We start from the raw sequence: 12,680 nt of genomic DNA, 5'->3' as shown, positions 1-12,680 counted from the left end.
CGTCTTTTTTTTTTTTTTTTTTTTTTTTTTTTTTTTAAGTTCTGTCGTCATCTTTACCACATTCTTCTAAGGCAGTGGTCCCCAACCCCCGGGCCGTGGGTCATTTGGTACCGGGCCGCACAGAAAGAAAAAATAATTTCCATTATTTCTTTTTTTTTTATGTTTTATTTTGAAAAGTGGCCGGATTCTCTCTGTTACATACATCTCACTTGACGCATGTCCATTGTGCGTGTGCTAACTTTATCTCATGCCGTACAGATAGACTACTACTGTATTTTTACCATTTTTCTTTCACCTCATATTTGGTGTCAAATGCTGATACTATGTGGGAATGCATAAAGGTAAGTTTTGATGACTTATTGAGTGCTAATGTGCACATTTGTCTCAAGTTAATTCATGCTAGCACACTGCCTTTTACTACACACGTCAAACAGCCATGTAATAATCTTTCTGGAAAAACTTGGTTGGAACTCGGCATTCATTTTGTGCTTTTAATTTGATGTTATTCATGTCTTAGTTTTACACAATACATAATAAATAAGATCAATTAGATCGCTATAATGTGTTGATTTGTGGGAACACAAGCAGGTCAGTGGGTCAAAAAAGGTTGGGCACCACTGTTCTAAGGCATATTGTCACTGATGACTAGAAGATAAGGAGGTGATGGATATCTACTGACGCTGAGGAGATTAGTCAAGTTCTATATTATTTTTTGAGTTTGAGCCATGTTTTTCATAATTTCCAAATGTAGATATATAGATGGATTTGCGCGTCACAAAAATGTAATAACATTGGTGTTTTGGTGCTAATAGCTGGAAACCATTAATTAACTTGATAATGGTGCCTTTCTAGTTTGTTCCCAATGGGAAGCAGTTGTTTGCAGTAATTGTTACATTTGTGTACCATTGTTTAGTGTATAAGTACAAAATAAAAGGTTTTTTTTGCCCTCCCTCCGGTTGAATAATTGTCATTATGAGGCCACAGCTTGCATGACTCAGAGGAAATAATACACATTGGTCTGAGGTGGCACTGTGTGTGTGTGTGTGTAATGAGTTTATGGAGCTTTATGGATGTCAGTGTACCAGATGCTCTTTAACATCTCAACAGCTGTGTACTTTTGGCTTTCTGTGCAGCCTGTTTTTTTTAACATCTGTTTTTACACATTTCAACACCTGAACACACACGTCACACAAACAAAAATATTCTTCTCAGTGGCTCAAAATAGAGATAAATGCTGCTATTCTGTTTCATGTATTCATGACTACAATATATAGATTGAATGACATTCAGGACATCGGTATGGTTACCTGAAGCTTGTATGCAGTACAAATACAAAGTATTTCACAAAAATAAGTACATCCCTCACGTTTCAGGAACTATTTTTACTACATTATATTTTCTCAAAGGATGATAATATAGAAAGTAAACTTGAATATACTGTAGAGTAGTCAGTGTACAGCTTGTATGGCAGGATACATTTGCTATCCACTGAAAATGAGTCAACACACAGTCATGACACAAAATGTTACGGTAAAGAAAACAGTCTTCAAATGTTTCTGTACTTTCGTCATGCACTTGCACAATACTTTACTGATGGCGTTGACTTTTTTATTTTTGCACAAGCATGGGCATATCGCAACACAATTGCACAGCGGTTGCCAAGACACAAACGGTTTATGGATCGTGAAAAATGTTCCACTGCAAAATAAACAGTGTGTGTTGGGTGTGTCTTACTGTATGTGCTGGCGGCTGAATAACGTTGACTTCAGTCAGACCTTTTTATGTTATTATTATTATGATTACTGTTATTGTTATTACATTACTTTCAACAAAAGGGAATTGTTAATACAGCTCTTGCGTTGGAGCTCCTTAAGCAAACTTGTTTTGCTCTCTTATCATCACATTTGTCCCATTTTTTTCCTATCTCTCAGTCCTGGAGAAAAGCGAGTTCAAAGATGAGTCTCAGTTCTTTCGCTTCTATGCGGACGAGGAGACGGAAGGAACCAGCACCAAGAGCAAGCAGCTCCAGCGCAACGACTTCAAACTCATTGAGAACATCCTGGTCAAGTCTCTCGTGGTAAGAGCTTCTGAGAGTGTCAATTTAATATATGCCACGGACATGTGACACATACGAGTCATCAGTTGCTAGGCAGAATCTGTGGGACACAATCATTTGTTACCCCAAAGCCCAATACATAACTTCGTGTCACATATTATTATTAATCCTTGGCAATACCCAAAGCATCAGAATAAATGGACAGGGAGCGTTGGCAAGGACAAAAACACACTCAGGAAATGACCCCAAAAATCAGCACGATGAAGTTCATTTATAATAAACTCCTGATCCAAATTTTAAGACCAGTTGCAAGAATTTACATATTGCATTGTTGGATCTTAAGGAGGTTGTAAGTAGAGCTTCAAAATGCAAAAAGAAGAAATGGGAATGAGACAAAAATGTTTTGAGTCAGCAATTTATTGCAAACAAGCATTAAAAGGGTCACTGACATGATTTTCCAGTTTTGCTTAAATATGTTCTATATTGTTTGCAATTATGTGCTACGTTGTTTATTTTTTTAAAAGCGAGTGTTAAATTAGTAACTATTATATTTAAAGTGCATGGCGGGAAATTTTTCCGACAGCCGTCTGGGAAAGGGGGCATTTCCGAAAGTGGCGTCGGCGTAGGGACGGCTTACTTACTTTCACAGCGGTATGTTGGGGGTGGGGTGGGGGGATGTTTGCATTGAAGGATAAGCAACTCCAAGGTAATTTACACTTACCATTTTGTGTTTGAAGCCGACCCATCTTCATCTCCATGTCTTTGTCGTCGGACACCTCAGCATCAGATTTATAATCCCATTGTCGGTGGTTCCAATAAATAAGGCCTAATTCCATGTTCAGCAAGTTCTCTTTTTCATCTCCAGATGTTTCTTCCTCCTCGAAAACTGATGACACAAATCTTTGATATAATCACTGTAAATCTCTGTCATCTTCTATCTCGTCCATTCTCTCATGTTTGTTTACTCTGCTTATATGAGAGCTGCGCCTTCGCGGACGTCGCTTGGGAAACGCCCCCTGTCTAAGAAGCTGAGCCTCAAAATGGCGGACAGCACATACAAAAATGTTATTTTTACTAATTTAACGTTCCAAAAAAACGAACAACGTAGAACATAACTACAAACAATATGGAACATATTTAAGCAAAGTTGAAAAATCATGTCGGTGACCCTTTAAAGTGAAACGGGCTGTTCATCAGTTGATCAAAACTTTAAGACCACAGCCTTTAAAAGTCAAAATCTAGGCAAAAATGTGGATTCGATGTCTTTTCTGTCAGGTATTCACACTATCACTCTTGATGGCAAAGGCCAGGTCAGAGTGTTGAGCTGCACAAGCAAGGCCTCTCGCAACACGCCATTACTGCTGAGGTTGGACACAATAAGACAAGTAATTTGAAAATTCTTTAAAGATCCTGAGGGTTATGGAACAAAGAAGTGGTAGACCCCCCCAAAAAAGTCACTGGCCTTACCCGGACAATCCTCAGCCCAAATGAAGGCCGTCACTGATGCAGAGTGTAGTCCAATAACCATCAGAGGGCTTCTGTGAGAGGAGCGTTTTAATAACAAAAACTGTCTTCCAAGGCCGCTAAACACTGGACATTGAAAGGTTTAAAGAAATTCTTTTTTGATTCTATTCTCTGAGGAGAAAAACATGTAATCTTGACGGTCCTGATGGCTTCCAACGTTACTGGCATGACAAGGAGATTCCACCTGAGATATTTTCCACACGGCACAGTGGAGAGGGCACCACCATGATCTGGGGTACTTTTTCCTTCAATGAAACAGTGGAGTTTGTGCAGGGGTGTCAAACGGCAGTGGCTATGTGGAGATGTTGCAGGGGGCATCCCTCATTTTTCAAGAGGACAACGCTGCAGTTCACAATGCCCGCCTGACAAAGGACTTCTTCCAGAGGAATAACCTCACTCTTTTGAACCATCTTGAGTGTTCCCCTGATCTAAATCCAATTGAGAACATTTGGGGATGTTTCAGACAGTGGATGACCTCCGTGACACCATCTCCATCACCTGTAGCGACATTCCCAATAGTCTCCTGGAAACTCTGGCATCAAGCATGCCCAAAACATATGATTAACAAAGAGTCCTTTTTTGAAAAAAGTATTTCTATTTTGGGGGGTGGTTCGGGTTTTTTTTTTAGCTATAGTGTTAAACTTTTGATCAACTGGTCACTTTAATGGTTCTTTTCTTCTAGTTGCATTTTGAAGCTGCTTACTGTAAGATCCAACAGTGCAAAATGTAAATTCATGCAATTTTTCAACTGATCTTAAAATTTTGATCAGCAATCTACATACATATTCATCATAATATAAAAGACATTAGATGTTAAAAAGTACCTATTTTGCCACACTGCCATCTGCTGGATCTGGTGAATGATTTTTTGTTTGGTTTATGCTTTGCAAATGAGTTTTGTTGCGTTGAAACTGAAGTAGGCGACCAAGTTCAAGCTTCCCTCCAAGCCTCTTCCCCACACGTCAATGCTTATTTTCCATGGAGACAAAGACAATGACTGTGGCATCTCGGACATGGTTTCTTCCTTACATTCCTTGAGGCCTCTCTGCACTGTAAGGCATGCGTTGAATTATAATTCCCAACTTTGTATGTGGGTTGCGGTAGAATGTGTAATTGAAGACATGTTTGGGGTTTTAACTACAACAGAGATTGTGAAAACAGCCAGCAAGCCCTCATCGAGGTCCAACATCCGTGAACTCTGACCTAACAAATAGACAGAAAACTCCTCAAAGACACTCTAGAATCTTGTAGAGAGTCTTTCCAGAAGGGTGGACGCTGTTATATACGCAAAGAGGATGGGCCAACGCCATATTTTCTTCAATTTGCACTTCCTGTATCAGTGAAATGGCGTTATGTCCCGATACTTTTATCTGTGACGTTGCATTATTTTTGGCTCCACCCCTTTGAAGAGGCACTCTCCTCTGATTGATGCCCACTGTAGTCAAACATAGTATAACAATTTATTTATAATAAACAAATACATTGTTATACTAATTGGTAATACAGTACATTAGCTTCTGTTTTATTTTATAATAGTAAGTAATTATTTATTTTAGCTATTATTTTTTGTATCTTAAATACAATATTAAGGCTATCTTTATGGCACTTTCTTATGTTATCACTGTGAGGTACGCGTGGTATCTGATAGTCTGCCCAAAGTGGGAAACGTTTTTCTTTGTGTTTTATCACAGCTAATCCGTGCCTAAGGGAAAGTGCAGGAACTCTTTTATTCAGCGCAGCCATCTTCCTCTCCATCAGACATCAGCCATCTCAGCATCTTATCAGGGCTGTGCAGCAGGAAGATGGCCCCGACAGCTTTCTTTAATGGAAGGCAGATAATGTGTTCGCTAATGATAACATCAAAAGCCCCCCCAAAAGACACTAAGTGGGGGATAGAGCAGAAGATGTATAGAAGTAAAGACATTATAGCATATTATACACGTGCATGTAACAGCAAACCTATACAACTGGACTGCATCATATTGATGTTTTCTTCTATTGGGTTAAATGCGCCGTACGTTGCTTGCTACAGTATGCTACATAATGTTATTTTATTGGACCTGCACTGCATTATTATTAGAAACGTAAGATTAAGAAAAAGCATTATTATGAATTATTAATAATTATTATTACTACTGTATATAAATTTTAAATTGTAAGAAAATGTAAATTATTACATTTAAGGAAAAAATAAACAAAAATAAACAAACAAATGAAGCAACCATGACCGGTATTAAACATGATGTTATAATAAATAAATTGAGTTTAAAAAATAAATTAATCATGATTCAATTATTATTATTGCATTTGTAGTAAAATATAAAAGAAAAAAGAAACAACTAAACTATCATTATGACAATTGGCTATCATAATATTAGCCTAAATAAAATGTAAGTAAATAAAATATTTTTAAATGTATAGTAAAATACATAAAAGCGTCCCTCGCCACTTTGTGGTTTGATTTTTGCGGCTTTACTTTTTCACGGATTTTTAAAGCTTAGTAATTAATAAATTATGCTGTATTGTGGTTGAATACGGACAATTGTTAGTCAAAACATGTATATTTTAACAAATTTTATGTATTTTATGCATAAATGAAGCATTTTCAAGCATAAAACTATCTAAATGAAGGACATTTACAAAATACAAATAAGGCATTCAATAATATATAATAATAACATATAATAATAAGATACATTAAAAAATGGTGAGGATACGTAATATTCTACACTAGTCACCAGGTATCAGTAATGTTACTGTAATGTTCAGTGAGACACATGAGCACCAGACTTGATCACTGGAACAACAGGCTTTTATTGCAGATTTGAAGTATCTCAAAACAGGCACAATAACCCCTAGTAAAAATCCCTAATAAAAATAGGGGCTACTGTTGCGGTCGTAAACCATGGCAAGCCGAAAGTCAACTCTGAACTCTTGACGTCGAGTTCCCCTACGGAACACATATATAGCAACACACACGAGCACGAGTCTTATTTATAAATATGTTTAATGGCTTATTTGTTCTTATTATATCTACTTATTACATTACCCTACCTTGCACTCGAGGTAGCCAGACATGGATGCTAAAAAGATTCTTCTCTCATTCCATGTGGAAGTGGTACGTTTGTGGCTTCTTACTTTGTCCTTCTTCCCCACTCAGTTTGAAACCCTTTCTTAAGTTTAGAATAAATAAATTCAAGGCTAACTGGTTAGCTTGCTAGCTTAATAGTTGTGCAGTCTGCGGTAAACAGTGAATAATAGGAGTGTAATGGTGACTAAAAGTGTGCTATTTCATGTCTAAGGATGTAACAATGATAAAAATGTATTTAGAAAGTCATAAACAGGTTTTCTAAGCTCTAACTATGAAATATTCCATCTATTAACATTGAACCCTTTATCGCGGAAACTCGTTTATCGCGGTCGTGTCTGGAACCAATTAACCGCTATAAAAGAGGGACAACTGTTTATGGGTGTTATTTCATGTCTAGAGGGTGCTAATGATGTTAAAAAACGCATTTAGAAGTTTGCAAACAACGTTTTCTATGCTCTAATTACAAAAATATTACATTTCTAAATAAGGAATCCTACTTCGTTGAAAATTGATTGTGTTTCTTGATTTACTTTGCAGTAATAGTAAAAATAATCAAGTAAATCACAGTAGCTGATGTGACAGGATGCAATGCATTTTGGGAATAATTCGATTTTTTTGTTGTGCGGTAGATTCACCCTGAGGAGGAGGACTATGGCTTTGAGATCGAGGAGAAAAACAAGGCCATTGTGGTGAAATCTGTCACCAGAGGCTCACATGCTGAGGTAATGGTGCACACACACACACACACACACACACACACACACACACACACACACTGTATCGTCCCCCTGCCCTGTGGCATTAGTTCCTGTAGGTAATGGCTGTCTAATATTTAGACGGCTACTGTCAGTCTCCTTCTGATCCCCCTTGGAGGAGCTTTGTTGTGATTGGTTGTTGGGCCACATAGACACGCCCGCTCACATCAACCTCTAAAATATAGATGACACACAGCCAGTCAAATGCAATGTGCCACTTTGGGAACAACATGAACAGTGAAAGCACTTTGGATAGGCACTCTTAACTTTGTTGCTCATCGGTACCACTTCAGGTGGACCAGTATCTCTGCCAAGGAGTTTTCACTGTTGTGTTGATTTGCGAGTTAGCAGGATTAAGCAAAAACGACTTAGAACGGGTGCTGTATATCCTCAAATAGTGGCCTCCGCTCTAAGAACCGCCATGCCTCAATTTTATGGTAAATGTTATCAGACACAGTAGTTCAGAATTCTTAATTTCTTTACTGTATACCTTTCAACACCCTATGCATGTACTGTTTCTTTAACTGGCGTATATTCATACAGTGGAACCCGTTTAAGTCGACACCCCTTGGCTGACTCGTGTCAGCATAAGTGGTTGTGGACAAAACCAAATCAAAACAGAAAACAAAACTAGTCATTGTTTGCACATTTACTTGTGACTTTGGCCAGAAACATAAGGAGAATGGGGTTTAAACCTATGGCAGTTTGTTGGCATGTTTTTCTTGCATTTATCCATATTTTTATTTAGATTTGTCTGCTTTCATGTGGTATTTCATACTCTTATCGAACAGAGCCGCACTACAATAACAATAAAGCATTTTTGTAGTTGCTGTGGTAGAATCCAGGTTAATACTGCCATGCTTTATTTTGAAGCTTATTTTGCCCTGAACAGGAAGTCACTGTGTGCACGTTATAATGCTTTGAACTCGAGTCAGGCTCTAATCACAATTTTGATGACTTTGGACTCGACTTCAGTGAGTGTGCTGTTTAAAATGTGTCCCTATTCAAATATTAAATGAACGAGACCGCTATTATGTCATTTCCAGCAAGACACCGACTTTTCCCACACAAGCTGCCTTATTGAATGCATCCATTAACGTCCAATCAGGTTTAAGAACAAACAACGAGGATGTGGCTTACTTTCTGTGAGCGCCAAACTGCTGGAGAGCGGCAGTAATTAACACCTGGATGTGTCAACATGCTACCAAGGAGAATTTCATTTGCATTAGCAAATTACGAGGTCATTGCATTTTATTTGGTATGACTTCTATCTCCTATCTTATGACTTGTAAGACATTGAAATTGTAAGGCAAGCCTGTGACTTCGGACATGTCTTGGCGTGACTTGGATTTACATGTCTTTGCTTGAGACTTGACTCGAGACCTGGGATAAGACGTGAGACTCACTTGAGACTTGCAAAACACAGACTTTCTCCCACCTCTGATGCGTAAGTAGACAGTATTTATGATGCTGTTGTGCCACACTGCTTATGATGCTTACGATAATAATGACGTTAACAACACTACAACAACATTTTTCATAGAAATTACCCTTTTGACTCTAAATTTGTTTGTTGACAAATGCAGTCGACCATGTATATTGATGCCCACAGTGGGCATTTTTCAGTAATAATAAGAACACGGTGGACCTGGACTTGATAAGGTGCTCCACATAGATGAGTTGTTGACATTAAGGATCTATCCACACAGAAACGTTTTCAGGTCAACAAGGCAAAATATTTAATCATTTCAGCCTTGCATCCACACGGAAATGGATTTCTGGGTGACCTGAAACAGTATTTTTTTTAAACGGCTTCCAGAGTGGGGAAATCTGAAAACACCGGCTTGTCGTTTCCAAGTAGACAAGGGAACTGCTGCTTTATGCATACGATGACGTCACTGACTCGTCGCCGTGAAGTGACCAGAAGTGAGCTTTGACGCAAGCCTACATAATATCTGAATATTTTGACTAGCATAAGTCAACCCAGCCGACATTCTCCGGATATTTTGTTGTCTTATAGTCCAAAATAACTCCCAGAAGTAATTCCATTTGGTCGTCAGTCTAGACGAGCCTTGGAAAGCGGAAGACAATGGACACATGCGTTCTTTCGTCTTTGTGGTTCTGTCTGTGTGTCTGTTTACTGTGCCACAGACACGAATATTGATTCACCCATAAAAAGCTCTAAAAATGGGTCGTTTTAGTACTGTTACATTTTAAATTCAGCTTTACACAAGAATTCCAAGCATAAAGTAGACAGTATTGTCCTTACAAAATGTACAGGCACACATCACATCTTGTCGAAGCATCTTCCTGCTGGAAAATGTTGGGTGAATTGACTTGTGGTACAGCTCCCTCTGCTGGATTCATATTTGCAGCACTCTTTATTTTCCTCTGCAGGTAGCGCCAGCAAACCTCTTGCTATTTAAGAAATGCGCAAACATGCTCAGGCGCCAATGCTAAATTGCAAATAGGCGGGGATTTATTGTATGTTGTTTGAGTTCCTCAATCCCTTCCATAACTTTACTCCACATATTGACATCCTAAAAGTTGTGTTGTATGAGCTGTTTTAATTGTATTTTTTCCTTGGTATTTCTTCTCTTGTTGAACATTATCGGGGATCATGGTGTTGTTGTTGGCTTTGTGTGTGATTTTAGCTGTTTGAAAATCCACCATGTGATCACACAAGGTTACATCCTCAGCTTTAACCTCTTCTCCACAACCTGCGCCGTGTCTCCACCCCTCTTGTGCCACATTAAATGCAGTCACGTTGTGAGAATAGTGTGTCCTCTGTGTGTGCGTGTGTGTGTGTGTGCACGCGTTTTTGTGTTGTCCAGTGTCCTGGACACACATCCGGGGAGGTGGGGGTGGTGGAGGGTTGGGGGGCTGTATTTGACTGAGCTAGGGGGACCCGTCTCTGGATAACAGCCCAGGCAGGCTGGATGGACGACCAGGAGCACAGAGGAGTTTGCCTGACTTGCTGTAATAGTATCACAGTCAAAGGTGTGTGCGTGTGTGTGTGTGTGTGTGTGAGTGAGAGTGTGCGTGCTTGTACGTGTGCATGTGGGAGTGTATGTGTAGCCCATTCAGAGCCCCCATGGGAATCAGCTGAGTTGCATTCATAGTGCTGGCACACAGACTGTGTCACAGCTAAACCAATCACGTTATTGTGGGGAGTTCGGGGACATTGAGGAGGATGAATAAGAGACCAAGAGGGAAAGAAATGGAGAAAAGAGAGCAGAGATTGAAGCTTTACTGCAGCTGACAGAAGGCCAAAAAGAGACAGAGATTACCCAGAAAGAAACTGAGCAGGGGAGCAATGTGGGAAACTGCAGACTGAGGAGTGCAAACCTCTGTCAAGGCCAAACAATCCGAATTTGGATGAGCATCAAATTGTACATCGTCATACAGACAGTATATTCGAACCTCCTGCATGTCTCAATGTCATCATTAATACTTGTATGTATCTCTTAGCCACAGATAAAGTGGGGAAAATGAAAAGGTTTAAACAAATATAAAATCAAATATAAAACAAATCTAAAAATACATTTAAAACCAAAACATCTCTTTGAGGGAAAAAAAGCCATATTTTGAGAAAAAATTTATATATTTTTTTATATATATTTAAAAAAAAATTGGCGGGGGGGGGGGGGGGGTCTTTAAGAGAATAATTGACTATGCCCCAATGCTATTTTTTTTTCTTCACAAAATTAAAGTTATCTTTAAATGTTTCAGAAAATATTTTAATGTAAAAAAAGAAAATTTAAGTAGTAATCACAATGTTGTAATTAATATTATTGCATTATTGACAATAAATCAGAGAGAATTGTTAACAAATACCCTCTCACAATGGATAAATATTTTTTCAGGAAAAGGTTTTTGAGAAGAAAAGTAATATTTTTGGGAGGAAAAACATATTGAAGTGTTTTATAAGTGTTTTAAGTTATAGATTTTTTAAGAAACCCAGAGTAAGAGAATAAATTGTCGAATATGCCTATGTTGTAATTATTATTTATATATTAATCACAGAAAAAAATGGGAAATACCCTTTCACACCGGTAACGAAATAAAACAAAAGTATATATATATATATATATATATATATATAATATATATATATTGTTTTTTTAAAAAAAGTCTTAGGAAAAATGACATTGAGGTTATGGAAATACATAATTGAATATGCCTCAATGTCAAAGCAAATTAAACTGAACTAAGTCATGAATGGACTGCAGTCCTCACATGACATTTTTAGCGTCCTAATAGAAGCTTTATGGGAATGGTGAGGCTAAAAATATCCTCCGTGTCCGTCCAGATGGCTGGTCTGCAGGCGGGCAGGAAGATCCATACCATCAACGAGGACCTGTTGTTCCTCAGGCCTTTCTCTGAGGTGGAGGCCATGATCAACCAGGCCTTCTGCATACGACGTTCCCTGCGCCTTCTAGTCACCACCAAGGCCAAGGAGTGAGTGAACACACACACATACACACACTCCCTCTTACTGTAAACATAGCGCTCAGTGGTCTAAATGGTGGTTTGTCCCCCAGGATTGTGAAGGTCCCTGACAACCCAGACAGCCTTTCCTTTAGACTCAGTGGCTCCACTCCTCCTCACGTCCACGCTGTAAGGAAAGGTGAGTGACACGTTCCATTTCTTTCATTACAGCATTACTGAAACGTAATGGATTCCACCGTGATAAGCATGTCCACTTAAAAGCGGAATAGTAGCCGGTAGAAAGTGTTGCATGGTAACTACGGTACATAGCAGTACTACTGCTTTTGGACTTTTACTAAACTATTGAATGATCTAAGCCAGGGGTGCTTACACTTTTTCAGCCTGCGAGCTACTTTTAAAATCGCCAAGCCCCAAAGAGCTACCTCCTACTATAAATAAATACACAGTGTGCACAATTAGGGCCGCACGGTGGCCTAGTGGTTAGCATATTGGCCACACAGTCAGGAGATCGGGAAGATCTGGGTTTGAATCTCCATTGGGCATCTCTGTGTGGAGTTTGCATGTTCTCATCTCATCATGCCATCTTAAACCTGAAAAGGCCCAACAAGCTCATCTTTTAATAATTCCAGCCCTTACCAGCACCCCACCTCCACCTTGTTGGAGGGTATCCATTTTTCAAAAAAATGCTACTTTTTTTTCTTGACAAAATCAAACTTTTTTTTCTTCAAAATAGGGCTGTTTTCCCTCAAAAATATGGCATTTTTTATATGTGACTTTGTTCTATGACTTTCCTCCCTCTTTT

The 12,680-nt window shown here is 38.7% G+C and overlaps 1 protein-coding gene across 2 annotated transcripts in view; it reads left to right on the top strand.

The window, feature by feature from the left end:
* The window catches only part of prex1 (phosphatidylinositol-3,4,5-trisphosphate-dependent Rac exchange factor 1), a 133,440-nt gene that overhangs the window by 81,245 nt on the left and 39,515 nt on the right, over positions 1–12,680 (top strand). For both annotated transcript variants that reach the window (XM_054770870.1, XM_054770877.1), the window contains exons 16-19: positions 1,932–2,077; positions 7,301–7,393; positions 11,739–11,887; positions 11,971–12,056. In XM_054770870.1, coding sequence (XP_054626845.1) covers positions 1,932–2,077; positions 7,301–7,393; positions 11,739–11,887; positions 11,971–12,056 — 474 coding nt within the window. The remainder of the gene's footprint in view (positions 1–1,931; positions 2,078–7,300; positions 7,394–11,738; positions 11,888–11,970; positions 12,057–12,680) is intronic.

Source organism: Dunckerocampus dactyliophorus, chromosome 1 (genome assembly GCF_027744805.1).
Source record: "Dunckerocampus dactyliophorus isolate RoL2022-P2 chromosome 1, RoL_Ddac_1.1, whole genome shotgun sequence".
Lineage (NCBI taxonomy): Eukaryota > Metazoa > Chordata > Actinopteri > Syngnathiformes > Syngnathidae > Dunckerocampus > Dunckerocampus dactyliophorus.
This window is presented reverse-complemented; position numbering and strand designations above follow the sequence as displayed.